Below are 22,378 nucleotides of genomic sequence, written 5' to 3'. Positions count from 1 at the left end.
CAGTTCCCAAGCTCCTTGCATTTCCTTCCTGGCAAAAAAAAAAAAAAAGACATGAAACAGCTAATCAAGCAATTAGCCATGTAATTATAATTACACACTGTGGGGAAGTATATATCAAGTATGTATCCTTGGACTTGGGCTGAAACCCAAGGATAGAGAGGAGAGAATTTGGGGGACTGTATGGCCAGTGCCTCATGGGGACTGTCCCCAAGCTGGACACAGCAAGGACAGAGTGTGGAGGAGAGGAGGCTGTTGGCCAAGGAGGAGCAATGCTCCTGTAGGAATAGCTGCAGGGTGTTGGGGAAATGGCAAGCAGAGGTGAGTCAGCACGGATGAGTAGGGACTGTGTGAACCACCCAGGTGGGCCCACAGTAGCTTTGATCCAACCTGTGAACTCTGGGATTCTAGGAAGACAGGAAGAACCAGAAATAAGACCCCAGTCACCACTGTCTTCAGGGATTGGGCTGGGGAGCCCTGTGCAAAAATGCAGTATTGAACTGTGAGGGTGCCTGGTGTGAAGCACTCCCAGCAGAGGGTAGCGAGTCAGCTTTCACCTTCTCAACAGAGGTTCCAATGAGAGTCAGTCAAGAAGTCAATGAGCCAATCAATCAAGGGTCATTGATTTCTGGCAAGAGGCAAGGACCTGTGCTAGAAAAGGAAATAAACTTTACTTATTTTTAATATGTTGATTGGCAGTAGTATCTGTAAATCATTCAGTAAGATGTAGGCTTATTTTCCTGATTCGGTGCTTAGTAAATAAAAGTGTGGAGCCCTAAGCTTAGAGGAAAGAGCTGGCTTTCAGCCGAAGTGAAAGGGGGATGGAGTAGACGCCCAGATGAGTTAGATAGGAACTAAACAGTAAAAACTGGGCACATAAAAGATACTCAGTGACTCAGTGGATGGATGGGTAAATGGATAAGGTTATTATGAGGGCTCAAGGGCTGAGGATTTTCCAGAAAGAAGTAATAGCCTGATCAGAACTGAAAAGGTAAAAAAGTAGCTGGTGTGCTCACTGAACAGGCTGATCTTGCTGGTGTTGGGAAGGGGGTGTGCTCGCCAGTAAAATCTTGCTATGTTAGTCCTAGAAGGGCCCTGTTATCAGATGAATTGTATTCCCCCAAAAAAGATACATTGGAGCCCTAACCTCCTCCCCCCCATACTGGTGAATGGGACCTTACTTGGAAATAGGGTCTTTGCAGATGTAATTCAGTTAAGATGAGCTCATACCAGATGAAGGTGGACCTTAAAACCAATCATCAGTGTCCTTACAAGATGGGGGAAATTTAGACAGGCACACAGGGAGGAGATGGCCATGTAATGACAGAGGCAGAGATTGGAGGGATGAATCTCCAACCCCAGGAAAGGCAAGGATCTCCAGCAGACACCGCAAGCTAGAAAAGGCAAGGAAGGAATCTCCCCTACCGATTTCAGAGGGAGACAGGCCCTGCCAATGCCTTGATTTCAGACTTCTAGCCTACAGAACTGTGAGACAATAAATTTCTATTGTTTTAAGCCACCTAGTTTATGGTGCTGTGTTAATGGCAGCCCTAGCAAGCTCCTGTGAGTCCTAAGAGACCAACTCTACCCCTATCACTGGAGAGGTGGGCAGTCGGACTAGAAAGGATGGAATGTAGGACACGACATGAAGGGTCTTGGATGTACATCTGGAATTTACCCAGATTCAGGAGAATCTTATTGCATGACAATTAAGAAAAAGGTAAGAAAAAAAAAAAGAACATTATAATCCTTGGTTGTTGAGTTCACTGGGAGGTGGTGTGTCTTTGCAGGAACACTGCCTTCAAAGACCTGTGGTCCTAAGGGTTAAGTACCGGGGACTGCTCAAGTCTCAAAAGCCCTGACCAGCCCTGAGATTCTGGGAGTCTTTGCAAACCTCCCTCTAGTTCTTCAGGAGTCCTACCATTGTTAGACAAGTTGATTCAGAGGGGGGAGGTGCCCCAGCCTAATAGGGCCTTCTAATAGGGCTTGGCCTGTGAGCCCTTCACAGGACAGAACCGCCTCACCAAAAGAGGCCTGTGGGTCTAGCAAATCTCCCTAAGGAGAGGTGTTTATCCTGGAAAGGGAAACCAGGCCTTCGAGAGCACACAGAAGCGAGAGTGATTTTCTAAAGACCCCATAGCTCAAAACCAGCACTGTCAAGGGTGAGCGTATTACAGTTCCTCTGGGAAAGCGGAATTCGAAATCTGAAGGCAGCCAAGACACTCTCATCCAGTACAGTTTACAGGTCCAGAGGTGAAAGAAAGAGTGAGAGTGGGAGTATAAGGGAAAGAGAAAGAAGAGCGAGCAGAGTGAGGAGGGAAGACTGGGAGGACGCCTGATGGAAGGCCACTCACTAACTCGCTCCACAAGTAATCTAGCTGCAGGGGAGCAGGTGGGGCGGATTGTGGGGGGGGATTTTATTTTAATCCTCCCCCAAAAGCATTCAATTAAACCCTTTCCCTGGGAGAAAGTGAGAAAGTAAGAAAAAGGAAAAGGAGATTCTCCGTGAAAAGATGCACGTAGACCTCCACTAATATTGCCACCTAGAGAATACATGCTATCTGGGTGTTTGATGAAAAGAAAAAGAAGGAAGAGTCCAAAGCATGGATTCGGCTAGTGAGTTGCAAGCTGCTCGCCTCTCCTCCGTGGCCAGCTCTTTGCTTTGTTGGAGGCAGATAGCTCTTTTCTTGGTCGGCATTGGCTACCTTTTCAGAGTGACCCGTCAGGGCTTCATTCCTTTATTCTCTTGTGGCCAAGGAGCTGAGCAGTGGGGAGTGGGGAGCGAGGGGACCCAGCTGACCAGAGCAAGGCTGACCTATTCATTTATCATGTGAGAATTCTCCACGAAAATGCAAAGCCTCAGCCCAGCTGTGCCTGGGGCTGGGCCCACAGCTTCACATCTTGCTGCTTCTTGCCAGATGGGTCAAGGGGGCCTGTTTTTGTCTATGCACATTTTCTTATTTCATGTCTATCCCAGGTGCATATTTTGGGCACGTGCCCCAGGGCTCTGACCCATGACTTAGCCCAGAGCGACCTTGGGGCCCCGACTTTAGGCTCCAGAATTTTTTGGAATTTCTCCTTTGGAAAGAAATTTGGCCTACCCCAGGGATCCTAGAAGATGGCAGGAAATCTAGGGCGAATCCACCCCAAATTGCCAAACGATGTGAGCTCATGGGCTTTTAAACCAACATCACTAATAAAATGGTATTAAATGGTTTTATAGTTAGATATTTTACCTGGAGCAATTAAAAGAGCAAAGGTTTGGCCAGGAAATGCTGGGGTAGAAGAGGGAGGGGGTGGGTGAAAACGGGGGGGAGGGGGGAGCCCTACAGGGAGATGGGCCGGTGTGCCTCCTAAATTACTTTTTCCTATTATACAATATGGTTCTATTATCTTAAAATGATGATTAGTATTCTACAGTAATTCTCAGTATTAGGAAATTATTTTAGTAAGTAAATAAGACACTATCATTTAAAAATCCATTATTTAGAGTTTTTTTGGTGGTTTATTTGTATTGGCTTTTCATACCCATTGTCCTACCAGTAATCATTATCTTCAATACAAATACACTAAAGTCATCCTTTCCTTGTTTTATTTTTCAATGTTTTCATCAAATTTCAAATCACATAGCATAATTCGGCCCAGTAGCTCTAATGACAATTTCAATGCACAGGACTTCACAGCACGTAATTCTGAAGGGTCGTCCCCACAGCAGTTATAAGGACAAGGATGAATTTTGAGCCAGAAAACATGGCTTGGGTCCTGGCTCTGGCAATTATTAACTTGGGGTAAGCCTCTCTGAGGCTCCGTCCCATTATCTGACGAATGGGAATAGTATATTATACTTGGTCTATATCACATTATTGTAAAGATCAAAGGAAAAATATTGTGTTGAAGGTGATTTAATAAATTTCTAAAGTCCTATAAAAATGTAACAAAGTAAAAGTTATCATAAAAGCTGATGAAATAGAATAAATTATTCTTGATTTCAGTAAAACACATTTTTTCCCTGATTTGGGGCTGGGGAAGGGGAGGGGTAGGAATCTGTTCCAACAATACATGACACGCCAAATATAATTAGCAGTGTATGAACTAGTACCATTCAGTTAATAAATAACGTGAGTGGCAGGATTTTAATCTAAAATCTAACCAGTGTAATATAAAGAACAGAAGCTTGGATAGCAATGGGATGAAAACCCTCTGGTTTTGCTACTAACACACTGTATAACCTGTGTGAGGTATTTACTTCAGGAGCCTCAGCTTTCCAACCTGTAAAATGGGGATAAAAACCTACCTCTCAGTATGATTGTGAAAGTTGGATGATACTCAGTAGTGCCCAATAGTGCAGTTGGTGCCCGGCAGATACTGGACAAATGTCCGTCTGCTCTCCCATACTCGAGGTGCCTCATGAAAATGGGAGTGGACAGGGACGCCTGAATGGCTCAGTCGGTTAAGCATCTGCCTTCGGCTTGGGTCATGATCCCAGGATCTTGGGAATGAGCCCCGCATCGGGCTCCCTGCTCATGGGGAGCCTGCTTCTCCCTCTGCCCCTTCCCCTGCTTGTGCTCTCTTTCTCTCTCTCTCTCAAGTAAATAAATAAAATCTTTTAAAAAAATGGGAGTAGAGACATAGTCTTTTCTGTTATAGGGCCTGTTCCCTCAATACAAACTCAGTGATTGGTAAATGGGGGGACAATGTCAGCATCATGTGGAAGTCCTGTGGTTTCATATGATCTTTCCCAAGGATATTTACTTCTTTTTTTTTTTAAAAGATTTTATTTATTTACTTATTTATTTGAGAGCGAGAGAGCACAAGCTAGTGAGCAAGCAGGGAGAGGAAGAGAATCTTAAGCAGACTCCACGCTATGTGCAGAGCCCCAGTGGAGCTTGATCTCAGGACTCTGAGATCCTGACCTGAGCCACCCAGATGCCCCAGGGTGTTTAGGTCTTGAGGCAATCAGGGCCAAGGTTTCTTACAATGGAAGAGAAAGCCTTAGCATAATAAGACCTTAAGAAAAAAGTTGAACATTGACTGAAAGACCTTTCTTTTATGCAAATAGTAGTTGGGTTAGTGGTTTCCAGAACCGCTGTCTTTTACACTCTGTGACCTGGTGAATCTGAAGGTGTAGAAACTGTGGAAACCTTTTCCTTTGTGTTAAATTTTAATTTGGGGGCAAACACGTCTACCCTCGGGATCAGATTGGTAACATTGATGAAACTGATCTCTATGGGCTGTGACTGCCCCTCCCCTTCCCCCAGGACCTGTATCTCCTACAAGGAAACACAAAATCCAGGACTTAGGCTGCAGAAGCAAGAACAGGCTGGTGCAAATGCAGGTTGTAATTTACCCATGCTGCCATTTTTATTAGGAGTGTCGTGTTTTTGTTACATTTTGAATGGTCTTCTCCAAATGTCATTTTTTTGTCATAGGCTGTGTTATTTTATTGTGCCATTTGGCAGAATATGAAGTTTTTTCAAAATGTATATATGACATTGTAGCAGAAAAGCCTGGATTAGGAAATTAGAGCCCATTCAGTCACTTTTCAGGAAGCATGGACTCCTTTTAGGCATAATCAGTGCTTGAACCATCAGCAGGCCCAGCCATTTGTGAGACAGGGAAAATGTTTAGGGTCTTTAATAAGATCAAAATGAAAACAATTATGTTGGTACGTATCTGTGAATTAAAGGAAAGGAAAAAATGTGGTGTCACCTCTTGAATGTGAGTTTCCAGAATGCTTCTCTGCCCATGTGGCCAGTGCTCTTCTCTCCAAGTCTGACACTAATAGGAGTTTTTCAATATTTTCATGACATTTCAAATCATGTAGCATTACTCAGTCTGAAAGATCCATTGACAGTTCAGTGCACAGGACTTCACAGTAGGTGACTTTGAAGGGTGGTCAGGGGCACCGCGGGGTGATGGGGAGACAGAGCTGGGCTGCAGACACTGCCCTGCTTCAACCACAGTAGCTTCTGTTTTCTCAATTTTAGATATGGAGCTTTTACCAAGCTTTCCTTTCAAACAAGGGTTCTGCCACAATGAATATAGTATTTGGAAACTATAGGCAATCAGTTGTGATGATAATAGGTTATTTTATGTGGTCAATATTTCTGTCCCTAATCATACTTGTTCCAGGCCTACAAGAGAGTCTGCAGACCGTGCCGAAGAAGACTATGCCGTCTTTAAAGAAGATCCCAGGGAAACTGTATTACATTTTAGGACCTTTCAAGCTAGGATGCTGTCCATATTACTTTTTTTTTTTTTAACTGTCTGCATTGAAACCATGATAGAACCATTGAGCCTCTCTTCTCTGGCTTCTGTGTAAGAACAACTTCAAAGGAAATGCCAGTTTGGTCAGAGAACTCCTTTAGATACCCAATCATCTAAGAAGGAGGTTTTTCAAGCTTTTTTATTTGAATAAGATCTCCAAAAAATGGATACGATTTTAATTTGTCAAAACCAATCTCTTCTAGAAGTGAATGCCCTCCAGGTCCTACAGCCTAGAGTCAGGTCTCACAATTAGTTGTTATATCTGTTCAGTCTCCTTCAGTCTGGAACAATTCCACTGTCTTTCTTTGTCTTTCATGACATTGACTTTTTTTTTTTTTTTTTAGGAACACAGTCACTTTTTTTTTTCGTTACTAGAACAATCTTCCTTTGGGGCTTTTCTGGTATTCCTCATAATTAGTTTCGGGTTCTACATTCTTGGCTATAATCCTACGTAAGTGATGTTGTATACTTCCTAGGTTGTCATACCTCAAGGCATATGAGGTCCATGTGGCCTTCATTGGTGGTATGGATTTTGATCACCTGGTCAAGGTTTTGTCCCACTTCTCCACTGTGTATCTGCACACAGTAGATATTACATTTTTTTCCTCTGGTAACTGATAAGCAATCTGTGGGAAGACAGGCTGTGCAAACATCCTACTCTTCGTGGAAATTTCCCCCCTAGTTTTAGCATCCATTGATGATTCTTATCTGAACTAATCTTTATTATTATAGCTGCAGAATGATGTTTTCCAGCTCCAGCCACCATGTCACACTTGTCACTGATATTTTGGGTGGTAGTTCTATAATCTGATTAAATGTTCCTTCATTCTACTTGGAAAGTCAGCCCAATAACATTCTGAAGATCACATTCTCTTTGATTTTTGCCTGGGAAAGTTTGGAATGACCTTTGGCGAAAAATGTTAAGATTCTCATCTGTTCCCAGTTCCTGTTTTAGACTGTTGCCTTGCAGACCTGCTCTTATTCCATCACTATCCACTCTGTCCACACCTTCGATGTAAACAGTCTGATTTATTTGAGGGCGGGGGACCGAGGAAGGGGGAAACAGACAAGCTCCTCTCTGTCCACAATTATGCTGCCTTACTAATTCCTACTTCTCTGCCTTCGTGCCTGCTCTGCTTCAGAGCTAGGATGTCTTGCCCTTCACCTGTCCTAATCACACCATCCTTTGCCACAGGCAGGAAAACACAGCCCTGAAAGGCCGAGAAATGTGAAAGTCTTAAAGGCCTTGGGAAATATTGAAATGTTCCTACAGGATATAGAACCTCCAGGAGGTTCTCCAACAAGACCAGATGAGAAGGCTTCTTTTTATCACATGCCCAGGCCGTAGATCTTGGGAACCTTCCAGGACATCTCTTGACTTGTGGTTGAGGATTATCTCCTGAACCTTTTGGGCTCCCACAAAATGGTGAGTATGGGTTCTAGGCCTTGGGAGACCATGAACCTGGGGGAAGTAGTAACTGGGGGCTTTTTGCGGGGATGGTAGTGGTTCACAGTTTACCAGCTCCCAGATAGAACGGATTCTGAACCCTCTATAAAGGGGGTGTTCTGGACTTCAGCAGGAGGTGCTGCCATGACTCTCACAATTACAGAGAATTCTGGAACAGAGGCCCCACAGTTCTAGGCAGAGTTTCAAAGCTGTGGCAAGATTAGGAAGGCCCCAAGTCCAGTGAGTGGGGCTGGTGGTAACAGCCATTAAAAGCCACAGGGAAAGGCTCAAGGGCAGGGTTGGAGGAGCAGAAACTGAGGGGTCTCTTTTCCCACTGTGAAGAACCCAGCTGCCTTTGGGACAGCCATATGGTAAATTTATTCATGGGCAGGGAGGCAAAGACCAGGGGTCTAGACCAGCAGGTTGGGGGAAATTAGGTCTGGGAATGTGGGAACAACTCCAGGAGTTGGTTATCTAAGGAATGGGGAAATGTAGTGTAAATCGTAAAGCGTATCAGAAAATCGATCAGTCACCAGTCGAAGGACAGATAGGATGCCGGCAGCGTTGGCCAAAGTCTAAATCAGCTGGAGACCCCAGCATACCCCAAGCAAGGTTCTGTCCAGCAGACCTATGCGTGCCAACAGCATCCGAGGCCAAAGGGTGTGAGACTGGGAACAGCCATGGGCACCTGGGCCCAAGGTCCAGCCTCTGCTGTGCCCTCAACCCTGCTGTCCCAACCTGCACCTGGTTGCAGGTCAGTCCCCACCACGACTGCCTCCGCGCACTCTTCATGTTCTAGCCAGCCCTACATTCCTCTCTCCCCGCCACTGGCCTGCCTCCCTCTTCTTTCACAGCATCCCGAGCTTGCATGTGCTGCTCAGTAACTGTTTGTGAAGTGAATTAAGAAATTAATTAATGAGTGACAATATGTCTCTGGTGATCTGAGATACCAAGTAGGAAAATGGTGTACCCAGGGAACAATATGGCTGTCCACGGCAGCTGGGTTCTTCACAGTGGGAAGAGACCCCTTGGTCTCTGCTCCTCCAACCCTGGACTTGAGCCCTTCTCTCTGGCTCTTAGTGGCTGTTATCACCAGCCCCACTCACCAGACTTTGGCTACCATAACTCCGCTCCTTCCACCCACATCTGGAGGAGGACTGATCCCAGAGCAGCCAGAGAGAAGGGAGCTTATACTCCAACTTGGAAGGTCAGCCCATCTGAAAAGAGAAATTTCTAGAATGCCTTATTTTTTAAATGTTATTATGGTTTTATGTATAAAAGCAATGCTTATAAACATCGAAAAATAAAAGTGTGCTTAAAGGACAAAGTGAAACAGACTTTCCCTTCCCAATTCCTGGAAATCACTATTAGTAATAGTTTGGTGTGAGGGTGTGTATCATTCATGGTCCTCAAAATGGTCTCATCCTATACAGACCACCTCTTCATCGACTTGCTGTCTTACTTAAGAACATGTCATGAATGTGATCTTTTCCTCTCTTAGTACCTTAGTTCATGACTTTGGAGACTTTTCACTGCCGCCCTTGTCGGTGTCTCGGGCATCCTTTGTATGAAGGAATCGTGGAAACTAACTAGCTCTCTTTGGATGGCCATCCTGGTAGCTTCTGATGTTCTATCATTTCAAACAGAGTTTCAGTGAATATTCTTACACGGATGTCTCTGCACACCCATATGGATATCTCTGTACAATAAATTCCAAGAACAGAAATCCCTGGGCTAAAGAATTTGTACATTTTACATAGTTTAAATACTTTTAAGCTTAAATAAAAATTCCAAGAGTAAGAATAATACACTCATACCTTTTTTCCAGATTCTTTGCCTATTATTATCACTTCACCTCCATTTCTTTATCATTTGTCTGCCCCCCCCAAAAAAATAAAAGGTTTTTTTTTTTCTAAATTCTTGGAGGAAATGTTGGCTACCTCATGGTTCTGTATCCCTGTATACTTGAGTGCAGCCTTCTGCATTTCCTGAGAAGAGGGACTTCCTCTTACATAACTACAGCACAGCTGTCAGCTCAGTCATTTGATATGGATAAAATACTTTACTGTCTGTAATCTAATTTTGTTAGCTGACCCCAAAATATCCTTTGTAGCACCTTTTCCTCCTAGTACAGCCTCCAGTCTCAGTCTCAGTGCATTTTGGTGTCATGTTCATTTAAAGTTTTTTAACCTGGGGTATTTTCACAGTCTTCCTTTGTTTTTTATGATATTGACATTTTTAAATAATACCATCCTTTTTAAAAAATAAAATAAAACCTCCCTCATTCTAGGTTTGTCTTATTAGACCCAGGTTGTGCATCATACATTCCATAACTGCTCCTCTGTCCTTGTTGTTTATCTGCCTCTCGTGGTGATGTTAAGAATTGCAGATTTTAAATTTTGGTAGAAAAAGTTTATTTCCCCAAAACATTTTGCCAGTTTACCTCCAGCCACAGTTGGTGAGAGTTCTCCCATTTCCCTATTCACTCCCTCACACTGAGTCCCATCAGTCTTCCTAACTTATTCCTGGCCTCTACACTCCCTCTCTTGTGAATGCTTTATTTTAAAAAGAAAGCAATAAATGTATTTTTCCTGTTTCACTCTGAAATACACTTTAATATTCTTATCTCTCAGCAAAGTTCCCCAGACCCAAAAGTGCAGTACACTCACAGGGTCTTTTGTATCCCGAAGCTTACTGGACTTGGGCAGTCTGGGGTAGGAGCAGTGCAGATGGGATCGGACCCCTGGCTGAGAGTCCAGGGCTCCACGCTGTACGAAAATAAACAGAAGCCAATCCTTTTTCTCCCCGTTTGAGAGAAAAAATATGCCACCTGCCCTCTACTCCTCCATTTATACCTTTATCGCTATGAGGAGAAGGGAGCGGAAGATTTAGAGTGGGAGGACCCAGATTCAGGTGCCCTCCCCACCTCTGATCAGGCGTGGACCCAGGCTGCCCTCCTCTCCTCGCCAGCTGCCAGTGCTTGTAAATGAACTTCAGAATACCTGCTTCACATAACTCCTGTGCAAGATACACGGGAAGGAGCCGGCCTCCCTGAAGGGTCTTTGGAGCTGGCTCCGCCCTCCCTGGCCACCCGTCACGCCCACCAGAGGAGGTTGTGTGGCCCAGAGAACAGGGCTGACGCCTGGAGGCAGGCAGAGCAGCCTCGCTGCACATCTCACACTCTGCCAGCATCAGCTAACAGCTCCTCATACACCCCTCTGAGATAATTAAGCATTATTATCCCTATTGGCAGGTGGAGACAGTAAGACAGAGTGGTTAAGTGACTTGGTTATAACTGCTGGGATTGTTTGAGAGAGAAGCCGTGCCAAGAAGGGAGTGTGGTTCAGAAGGCCAGAAGAGCTTAAGCTATTTAATGTGACTGATTATTTTAAAATAGCTGTTGGAGGGTGGGGACAGGAAGAGAGACTAGAAGTGTAGCTAGTAGACATTGGTAAGGTACCAAAGATTACACTGTGAATAAGGAGTATACCCAGCATATCTATTAAAATGGCTTGCCATGGACAGTCTGTTCGATGCTTACATCATGTGAAGAGGAGGGAAAAAAATTAAAGGCAGTAGTCAACTCAGTGAGGACAATGGAATAAACCCCACAGGCTTCCCACATGGCTGGACAGAGGTCTCTGAGATGTCCATGCAGAGGTCACGTTGCCATGGGAGGTGCAGGCCTGGCCCAGGAAGCCTGAGTGTCCTCATGCATAGGGCAGGAATGCAATGCAAGAAGGGTGTGGTGCCTGAGCTCATGGGGGAGGCACAGGAGCAAAGGTGGGATGGCCCTCACAGGTTATTGACAGAGACAGAGCCACAGACACATGGAGACAAGTGGGAAAGCCCAGGGGTCAGTGCCTGGGAAAGGAGAGAACTGTGGCCTTTGAGGGTGGGCCTGGGGCTAGGAGTGGGCAGCAGTAAAGCAGTGGGGGTGGGAGTGGGGCTCCCCCCAAAAAAGCACAATTCTTGCCTTTTTCAGAGAAGCCATGGATACGTACTGGACATGGCGCAGGAAAATGAAAGGTAGATTTCAGGGTGGCTGCCTAGCACCCTCCTCAACCCTGTCCCCCCACCCCATTTCCTGATCCTCCCTGACAACCCTGTCAGCCAAAGGGCCCAGAGGCCCACCGTCCCCACCCCACCTTGAGAGCTGGGCTGTTTTCCTTTCAGAGAAATGGCAGATTCATTCTTGCTCACCAGGTCCGTGATGAGGACTGGCTCCCTCCCTAGGGTACCAGCGGCCCACGCTCTGGGAAGGCCACGTGCTGACAATCTACAGCCCACTGGGCCACTTAATCCAACCGCTCACTCCAGAGGCGGGCTTTTCAGGAGCATTGATAGCACGGCCCAGGCTTCTGGGATTGCACCAGGAGAGACCAAGCCTGCACCATCCTGGAGCAGATTACCGCTTCAGGATTCCCTGGACAGTGCCCTCTTCAGGGCAGAAGTGGTATTGTTCCCTAGCTTGGCAGGGAGAGGGTACCCATGGCCTCTTGTCAAGAGCATTAAGGCAGCCAGTGAATTATTTAGCCGTGTCTCTCCACCCTTTCTTTTTAATTATAAACTCAAGAAGTGCTGTGTGACAAAAATATTAAGAAGAAGAATGCCTGCCCACATCCCAGGCATCAGTGGCTATTTCGAGGGTGGGTAGTAAAAGACAGCTGTTTGCCCTGCTGCTGTAGTAGAGAGACGGCGTCTGTTTGGTTGAACAGGATTTTTTTTTCCAGCTGGGAGACGTCACCGAGTGGCCTTTCTGTTCTTCACACATGAAACACACACTATCATCGCATATTTTTAGTTAATTTATGTCCAAATAGGCCTTTCTCTAGCTGCTGGAAAATGATGTTTGGGCTGCAATTACCTTTCGCAGCATCTCACAGAAGGGTTTCTGCGCTCACAAAGCTCAGGGGAGAGGTAGCAAGGACCCCACTGCCTGTAAATCTCTCCATTTGTAGTTATTCAAATCACATATTTCATTACTAGTATGAAATACGTTGTGTCATTCATTTTGGAGGAGCAACTAATGCTTCAAGAAAAGCTTTGAAAAACATTCTATTTAGAAACAATTTTGTCTTCAGCCAACGCAGTGTGTCTTTTGGGTTGTCTTTTCTCCCAGCCCTTTTCTCTGTTATTTGTGTCATTTGCATGACAAATAAAACCGTCCTCTCCAAAAGCTCACCTGTTCCTGCAGCCTGTTTCCCACCTAAAGTTCAAATTCTCTGTATGTTGCATCATAATCCTTAGCATGGTAATAAATTACAGTGTCACCATCAAGATTGTGGCTTCTGGAAAGAAATAAGCAGCAGGGCCAGATGAACTCTCTCAGAAGATGGAGAGACTGTTTTCATGCAAATTCCTGGCATCCTGGGGAACTAGGAACAGCCTCTTTATTATATAGACTCAATTGCAATTCTGCAGCCAGAAGCCATTTCCACTGGCTGTTAGAAACTGGTAACACTCAAGAAAGATAACCTTTGAGGCAGAACCTGCTTTTCCTTCCTGGCTGATACCGGTCTTATCTGGAAAAATCGCTTTGCTGATTAGGTTGGGGGAAAATGGGTCAGTGTACTTTCAGAGCGCTTTTAAATAGAGATGTTCGTTCTAAGATACCTTCTTAATTTAATGGTTAAAGCCACGTTAGACCTCGTGGTCCGGGGTGGTGGACAGTGATTGGGAACAGGAGAAGGGCACATCCCATGGATGCACCCTGAGGACAGGGCCATCTGTGTCTGAACTGTTCCACAGAGGGCTGCACAGAGCCCCTCTCATGGGCGGGTGCTTCACCCAGGCTGGCCAGCTGCATGGGTCGGGATGGTCGCTGCTCCACAGGGAGTGTCCAAAGGCTACTCCGGAGAGACACTTTCTGTGCAATGGAAACTTCACGGCAATTCGCCCTGCATTTCCCTTAGGCCACAGCTATACCTGATGGAAACTTTGGTGAAACCAGCTTGCTGTCTTTCTCCCCCCAATCATTTTGAGATCTTTTGAGGCTTAGTGCAGTGTTGGCAAATAGTTGCCATATATGTAGCCATTCATTCCCTCACCCATGGCAGACATCGCTCATCAGTCATGGCCCTCTTCCTTGCTGAGCCCAGGTGAAGTCTCAGAATCCTTCTCAACCCAGCCATTAACAATGCCCAGAGTTGGTAATCAAGATGAGACCTCACTCAATCCATGATTTATGCTTGGCTGGTCTATGCCATGGTTCTCAAAATGTGGGAACCACACTGAGAATTTGTTAGAAATGTAAATTCTCAACCCCTACCCCAGAACTGGTAAATTCAAAAGTCTGGATTAGGGTTCTGTGATGTGTGCTTTAATAAGACTTCCAGATTCCTATGTACACTCAAATTTAAGAACCACTGTCCCAGGCCAGTGGCTGTGACTAATGACTGCACATTAGAATCACCTGAAGCATGTTGAAATGTTAAAACCCACCAGTGCTTAGGCTCCACCACAACCAGAGACCCTAAATAAATTAGAATACCCCCTGGCATTTAAAAAATAAAGAAAGGAAAAAAAAAAAAAACCCTTCTCCAGGGTGATTCCAGTGGGCAGCCAGGTTGGAGAACCACCAGACTAGGTTTTCTGGGTCTGCCAAGAATAAGGGTATTGACGCTGCCTTGAGCTCTTGCTGTACAACCCAGACGCTGCTCCCAGGCCTGGAGTAGCCAAGCCGGGTCTGCGGACTCCCTGGTAAAGTGAGGGAGGTCTATCCTGCAGGCGTGCCATGCCTCTCCAGCCAGTAGGACAAGCATCATGATCGGGACTGCCTTCTGATGGTTGTCCTCAGTACCACAGCAGGGGAAGTGCCACGGAGCTGCCTCCTGAAGTCCTCACCACGCAGTGCTCACGTGGCTGAGCGAAGGGCAGTCCTTCAACGCATACACAGGCCTGGGTTTCAGCCCCACCAGGCAATGTCACAGAGGGCCCGGGGTTTATCTGCCTGGCTTCAGTCTAAATGGTAGAGGCGTCTCTCACTCCCAAGTCCCACTGCCTCCTAGCGGCAGCCCGTGGTAGCTCTGCCTCCTGGGAACCCAGGGCGGTGTTTTTAAGCTAGGGCCTGGTAGATGTTCATATACTCAATGTGTTAGTTTCCTGTGACTGCTGTTAGAAAGTATCACAAACTGGGTGGCTCTAAACAACAGGAATTTATTCTCTTGCTGTCCTGGAAGCTAGAAGTGTAAAACCAAGGTGCTGGCTTCATCATGCTCCCTCCCAAGGCTCTAGGGAACAGTCTGTTCCAAGCCTTTCTCTTAGTTTCCAGCTGTTACGGTCCATCCTCGGCATTCCTTGGCTCGCAGGTACGTCATTTCAATCTCGTCATTCCAATCTCTGCCTCCGTCTTCATACGTTATTCCCTCCTATCCGTCTCTGTGTCTTCATGTGGCCTTCTTTGGATATCAGTGATCGGATGTTGGGTCCACCCCCCAATCCAGTATGATCTCATCTTACTTGGTTACATTTTGAAATACCCAGTTTCCAAATAAGGTCACATTCACTGGTACAGGAGGTTAGAACTTGAACATATTTCTTTTGGGGGGGGGATACAATCCAACACATACAACCCAATAAATCTTGTTTAATGGTAACAATAATACACTGAGTGGTTTATACATACATCATGTTGGATCTTCACAACAACCCCGATATGTTTTTTATGTTGTAAACCTTTTGGAGAGTTGTTTATTGTGAAATTCAGAGATGCTGCACGATGCTTTCGGTCATAAACCTATCGCTTCCAGACTTCAGGGGGATTCCTCATGCAGCATGATCCCGATATTTGATGAACAAGGCTTTTATCACCATGCTCAGTATTCATGAGTGTCTGGGTTCCTGCTATCTCCCCACCGAGACTTCATCTCACACAGGATGGCAGGGAAAAGTACTGTGGCAATGCCTCTCACCCACAGAAGTGTTACTTTTATGGGCATCACTAGGATAAGTCTTCCGCAAGGGGAATCCATGCTCTGCTTAGACTTTGGCCTGTAAAACTCCACAATTGACTGGGTTTTAGAACCAACGCTACGAGCTGCGCCGTTTAATCTCACTGTGACCAGAGAGTGCGCTGGCTGGGGGGCACTGGGGCTAGCCATTGATCCTTGAGAGTGGAGCCGGGTCTCATCGCTGACTGCCCTCTGCGCCGGGATGCAGGGCAGCATGGGTGCCGCCTCCATGTTCGCTGCAGGTGGGCTGCGGCTGAGAGACCCAAGTACCTCTACACTGAGACCTTCTACCTGTGGCCACAGCGGGCAGGTGTGGGTGTGGGTTAATCCACTGCCGAATTAATCCACTGCCGAATATCTTCTCTTAGTTCATCAAATTACACACAGACACACAGACACACACACACACAGTTTATAGCTTATCTTTTACCAGAGTTAAGGCATGATTATTCTGAAGCAGTGGATTTCAAACTTCTGAACAATTTCTGAGCAGCACAACCATCCAGTGCAAAGCTTTCCGTGGAAGGTCAGTGTATGAGGTCCTGTGGGGACAGGAGGGCCCTGATGGTGGTGAGCTGCTCCTCCCTCCTCTTCCCTTCTCCCTCCCCCTCATCCCAGGAGTGACCCCATGGCAGCTCTGGGGAAACTGGATCCCCGCAGAATGCAGACTGCCTCTGTGTCCCTGGGGGTGGCAGTCATCTGGTGTCTCGGAGAAACCCTGTGCTGGGGTCAGTGCTCTCTTGATGCCCCAATCCAGTATGATCTCATCTTACTTGGTCACATTTTGAAATACCCAGTTTCCAAATTGAATACCCAATTGGGTATACAAATACCCAATTTCCAAATCGGCTTCTCTTTGCCCACGTGGATGCAGATTCCTTCCCAGTGAGCCTCATCCATTCCTCAACCCCTGAGAATTCTTCCCTCATGTTCTTTCCCAAATAGCTCTCTCTCTGTGCTCCTCCCTCATGCCCGCTTTAGTGAGAGCCAGCAACTCCTAGTGTACTTTGCAATCAAATGAATGCCTTGGCCTTGGGCCTTCTGGTCCAGACTTCTCTTCCAGCAGGGGGACTGTCCTCACTAGCAGACCCCTGCCCATGATCACCATTCCACTAACTTTTCTTCCGATCTCCCTCCATGGGGCTTGGGCACTACACTCTAAATTAATAGTTGTCCTTTCACATAACCAAAGACAAGTTGAATAATCATCAACATAATTACTTCTGAGCATCAGAAGGCAACACCTATGACATGATGCTTGAAAAGCTGAGAGGAATGGTTTAAAATTCCCAGGAAGGAAAGCACCCATCCCTGTGCCCCCCTTGCTTTCCCTTCCTCTTGTTTGCCTTGGAGGTCAGCATCGCCTGCTCTCTTGGCTGAGTGGGAGAGCTCGCGTGACAAGCTGTCAGCTGTCTGTCCAGGGCAGCTCTTCTGGAAGGCTCTGCTCCCTGCTGGGACGGCGGGCGGCGGGGGGGAGGTGGCCATGACAGGCCAAACTCAGTGTTCAGTGAGGCCCAGCAGCGCAAGGTGGCAGGAGGGCCGAGGCGCTTTGCCAGCAGGCCCAGCTCCACCACTTTACATGCAAGAGGGAGCAACTCAACAGCTGTCACCGGCAGCCCCTGGGGTCCGCTCCAGACTTGGCAGAGAGGACACCTTCAGACTCCCAAACCACCTCTTTGAAATTCAGAGGAGCCACTTCACGTCCCCTCCCCCTCTCTGACACAAACATACGCACAGAAGATAAGCCCAAACTCTCTTACCCACAGACCTACACGGCCAAGCTTTCTCTCTGTCTCCCACTCTGCTCTCACACATACTGATAAGTACTCACACAGCCACATTCCCTCTCTCTCTCACACACACACACATGCACAGCCACATTCCCTCTCTCTCTCACACACACAGTCACATCAATTAAATTCCTGCTCTCTCTTGCCTCACTTAACCCAGGTATTCTGAGAGAGCAGAAACCCCTCCCCTGGGCCCAGGCCCCATCCAGGTGCCGGGTCCACCCGAATGGCGGGCACTGGCTTCCAGGTGTTTGATGACTCCTGGTTCACTGGCTGAATTTTCCAACTCCCTTCCCAGCCATGGGCATCTTGTAGATAAAGCCAGTGAACTCACTGCTGTTCTGGGGGGGGCGGGGGACAAAGCCCCTGGGTGCCGCAGAGGCCGAGGCCTGCCCTCCAGGCATTTGTCATTTGTCACGCTGCTGGCATTTGAACGAGGACGTCTCCCACCACAAAAGCCTGCTGTCGTCCTGGGGGAAATCAGGACTGGCTTCTGTGCAGGAAGCTGGATGTGCACTTGGGGAGGTCCTGGCTAGGCAGGGCACTGTTACCCCTCCCAGGCCCTGTCCAGGAAACCAGACAGAAATACACTTTGCCGCTTGCTCCTTTTTCTGTCACTCGCACTCAGATTAACCACTTACACATTTTAAAGGTATTTTTTCCAAAGTCCAACATGCAACTCTGGTGATTGGAACAGATCCTGAGAGTGGTCAGTAAAAATAGCCTCCTTCGGGCGGAGGCATGAGGCGGATGCGGAGGGGAGGGAGGGAGCCTCCTGTATCCTGCAGGCAGAGCCCAGGCAGTGAGAAAGGCTGGGGAGGGAGAGCCTGCTACTTGGCAGGAAGACATGAAGATGGGGACCGCATTTGTTCTAGAGATTGATGAACTGTGGAGGGCAGTGTCGGCGAGGGACCCCACTTCACCCTGAAGAGCGGAGTGGCATCGGTGCCCGCAGAGCGTGCCCTGCTCTCTGCCTCCACCCCTCACGCCCCCTGGGGACTGCCAAGCTGCTGCCATGCTGGGCTCCCCCTTGCACTCACCCAGCCCCTGCACATGCTCCTTCCTGCCTGGGCTTCCCTCCTCCCCCCTCTTTGCCAGGTTAACTTCTGCTTGTCCCCTGGGACTGAGCATAGAGCGGAGTGACAGTTCACACGTGTGCAGCATGCCAGGCCCTGTCCCGAGCACTGTGTGGATAGGACCCCACAGAATCCTCACAACGATCAGACTACATAGGTGTGATTGTTCCCCCCCATTTTGCTGATGAGAAAGAGTGGCACAGAGAGGTTAGGTAACTTACCCAAGGTCACATAGGTTGATGGGGCAGTCCTGGCATCCAGACCCAACCAAAGGCTCCAGGTGCTTTTAACCCTGCAGGACACTGTCCCTCTGCTGTTGGCCACCTTCCCCACCTGCTACCTATGTTAGGGAGTCTACTCTGGTTCTCAGAACACCTCGGCCTCACACTCCTCACTTTCTATCTTGTTAACAACACATTTTAAGTGTCTGTTGTCTTGCCTGCCTCCGCACTCCCTGTGCAGCCTGAGGGCAGGGACCATGGCTGGCTCATCTCTCGGACACCAGCTCGTGACACCAGCTCGTCAAAAAGAGCCCGGCACGAAGCAGTGCTCACTGCCTAGTGTTGACGGAGTGAATGAATGAATGGATGGATATCAATCCCTTAGCTACTCAAAACAGGTCAAGGTCTGGCAGACAAGCTGAGGGCCAAGCAGAGAGCTAGGTCAGAAGCATCCACTGAAAGGTTGGAGAGCAAGAAGGAAAAGCAGACATAGGAGCAAAAAGTGTTAACTCCAGCCTCCGAATATCAGCCCCCACTGACCGTCAGGGAAAGGAGCCAGCGCCTACGGAGACCTGAGCACCAGGCCTTTCAACCCAGTGCAGCCCAGGGCTGGCCACAAGCTGCAGGGTGAGGAAGATCTTTACCCCCTGACAGGTGGAACACGAGTGGGGCAGGCGGCAGCACAGAGCGATCTTGTAGTCGGAGGCCCGCAGGAAGTACCGCTTATCACTTTCTTCCTTGTATTTGTTTTGCCTCCCCTTGGCTCCATGTTGTGAGTATGACAACTGTGAAGCAAAGCCAGCTGTAACTCACGTCTCAAGGCTCACATGGCCGATCTTGGGTAGTACGGAATTGCATGTTGGGGTGCGTGTACGACATTTCCACTCCTTCTCCCACCCCACCCCTAACTGCAACATTAGGATCGGTGTGTAGGGAATTGGGGACCAATGAAGCTTCAGTTCAGCTGTCGCCTCACCAGTGGTGTGAGACCAGCATGGGCCACACACATCCTCCTTGAGACCCTGCCCGTGGGTGCATAATGGAGGCTTGCCGTGCGGGTCAGGCTATCCTGGCTGCCCTCATTCACAAGACGTGAGGGTGGGCGAGTGGAAAGGATGTGCATGCCCAGTTCATTTGCTCCCACCTTCAGCTAGAACCCTGCCAGCTGGGCTGACCAGCTTCTCTGTCTTCCAGGGAGGGAAGATCCCCGTGAGATGGACAGCTCCAGAGGCCATCGCCTACCGCAAGTTCACGTCTGCCAGCGATGTCTGGAGCTACGGGATTGTCATGTGGGAAGTCATGTCATTTGGAGAGAGACCCTATTGGGATATGTCCAACCAAGATGTGAGTGTCGGTGGTACCTGGTCGCCACAAACCCCCACCCAAGGGTTCCCACAGACAGTGGCATGCCAGCCCCTCCTATCTGGTGTCAGCTCAGGGCCTTACAACCCGAACTTGAGGCGTCCAAGCAAGGAGTACAAGGACCCCCTCGGCACCAGTGTTTCAGCTAATCAGAGAGTCTAGCATGGAGATGTGACAATCCCAGTTCCCCCACAGGAGCCCGTAAAGGTGCCTGGGCCGACCCAGGAGCCCCGGGGCTGGTTCTGAGAGGCTGTGGACCATGAATTAGAGCAGGCCCAAATAAAGCAGGAGATTGGGCCCTGCTTCAGAGCCCCCAGCCTGTGTGTTGTCCCGCTGTGGGCGACAGGGGGAGCGGTGCTCTCTGCTCTGAAGGATGTGCTGCCTTGCGCCAGCTGCAGGTTCTGTGTAGCTCGCACCTCTCAGCTTTATGGAGAGGAATTGTAAAGGGTCCTTCTTTCCTGAGAGTCTACTCTTTGGGGGGGCCTCTGTCACCTATCAGCGAAGGAGGAGCTGAGCAGGCTTCCCGAAGCTGGCCAGGTCCCGATGGCCAGCGGGAGTAGGGCCCTGTCCGAGTGCAGATGACCAGCACCCCTCCAGGCTGCCCTCCAAGGCAGAGGCAGGCAAGGACAGAGAAGGGTCGTCTGAGATGCTTTAAGCAGAGGTGTTCCAGATGGGACCCTTTGCTTCATAACTATTAAAAGGTGAGGGAGACTTTTGAGGACGATTTGCCTTGTTTAAGGCCCCGAGTGAAAGTCGTATCTAGATTTCCACACTGCCTTTGATCCTGGGCTGTTCCCCTGGACCTTTCCACTTGTGTATTTTCAATACATGCCCTCCCCCTGGAGCCGAGAGGATTGCAAAGCCTGCATTCCTCTGTTCTGCTTCCTGTGCCCATCTCCTTGGGGGCGGATATTAATTTCCCAACCTAGCGGCAAGAAGAGGCAGGACTGTCTGCAGTCCGTATCTGCTCCACTGGGCAACGGCTGCACCACGCGCAGCTCCCTGCTCGGGTGGCTCTGAGGTACTGCGAACTTGAGAACTCTGGCCTTAGCAAGCCCTGTGGCCAGCCCAAGGTCTGGAGCCATGGCAGGTGCTCAGAAGATTAGGAAAGGTGGCAGTCTGGGAGCTCGGGAAAGCTTTCCCGATGGCAGGGTGGGGAGCAGCCGGGCTCCTGCTGTGGCAGCGCACCCTGGGGGTGGGGGGCAGCAGCGTCAGCCCAGGGCGGGCGACATGGCTGCATGGCTAACCAGGTCCCAGGGCCGTGTGAGGCATCTGCATCCCCTCTCACCTAAGATTATCCATGCCTCGCCTCCGCCCCTGTAGCGTGTCAAAGCAGAAAGTGTCATAATTGATGCCGAGGCTGCGTTCTGGAAATCACCTGCACCCCGGCTGCATCCAGACCGTCAGCGAGAGGAGTAATAAATGGGATCCAGAAACATGCAGGCCCTTCCCTGAGACTTTAATCCTATTAAGAACAATTCAGCACACATAGAATGGATTATGCAATTGTCTGACAAGCGAGATTTGACATTCAAGATATTCGCAGCATATGAATTCACCTAGGCTGAAAACAAATGGAATTTCTGATACCAGACTTCCAGAATTCCCAAATCATTCATTCAGCAAACACTCAGCGCTGCTAAGCATTGCTCTTGCCGCTTCTGTTTCTGGGTGTTCACGGTCCAGCGGCGCATACACTGGCGGTGGGACTGTTTGGGAGGGGGAGGTAAGGAAGACTTTCCAGATATTCGACGTTGAGCTGGGTCTCAAAGGGAACAGGAACATGTACAAAGTAGCCGTTTATTCCAGTTTCGTTGTAATTCTCCCACATGAAGCCCCTAAACATTGCCCCGAGTGCAGTTCTGCTCTCGGTGGAAGGTGGGGGTGCCTTTCGCCCCCTTGGAAAAGGCGGGGCCTGAGAGAGAGCCAGGAGGGGCTGTGGCTACTCCTCAGAAACCACGGGGGTGGGGGCAGTAAAGGATTCTACAGATGACAATTGAAAGGCTTTAAGAAAGGGAATTGCAGAGGCAAGTCGGAGTGCTGGTAATTGGGCTTCCGGAGCCCAGGAAGGTCTTTGAACATGTACAGAGAGTTTGTCAGCCAGAGAGAGAACTTGGAAGTTCTGCTGCTTGGATCTGATTGACAGAGATAATGAGAGTGGCAGTGTCTGTGGAGAGGAGCTGCGGTTTTACTGGAACATCAGAGCTCAACTTAACCCCCTCTGCCCTGGTTCCGCCAGGGCTCTGAGCTTCTCCACTTCACTCTC

The 22,378-nt window shown here is 48.4% G+C and overlaps 1 protein-coding gene across 1 annotated transcript in view; it reads left to right on the top strand.

The window, feature by feature from the left end:
• Nucleotides 1-22,378, top strand: part of EPHB1 (EPH receptor B1) — a 425,223-nt gene that overhangs the window by 392,638 nt on the left and 10,207 nt on the right. The window contains exon 12 of the mRNA XM_034661964.1: nt 19,945-20,094. Coding sequence (XP_034517855.1) covers nt 19,945-20,094 — 150 coding nt within the window. The remainder of the gene's footprint in view (nt 1-19,944; nt 20,095-22,378) is intronic.

The sequence above is a fragment of the Ailuropoda melanoleuca genome, chromosome 6 (assembly GCF_002007445.2).
Source record: "Ailuropoda melanoleuca isolate Jingjing chromosome 6, ASM200744v2, whole genome shotgun sequence".
Taxonomy (NCBI): domain Eukaryota; kingdom Metazoa; phylum Chordata; class Mammalia; order Carnivora; family Ursidae; genus Ailuropoda; species Ailuropoda melanoleuca.
The sequence above is the reverse complement of the archived record's forward strand: the minus strand, read 5'-3'. Positions and strand labels throughout refer to the sequence as shown.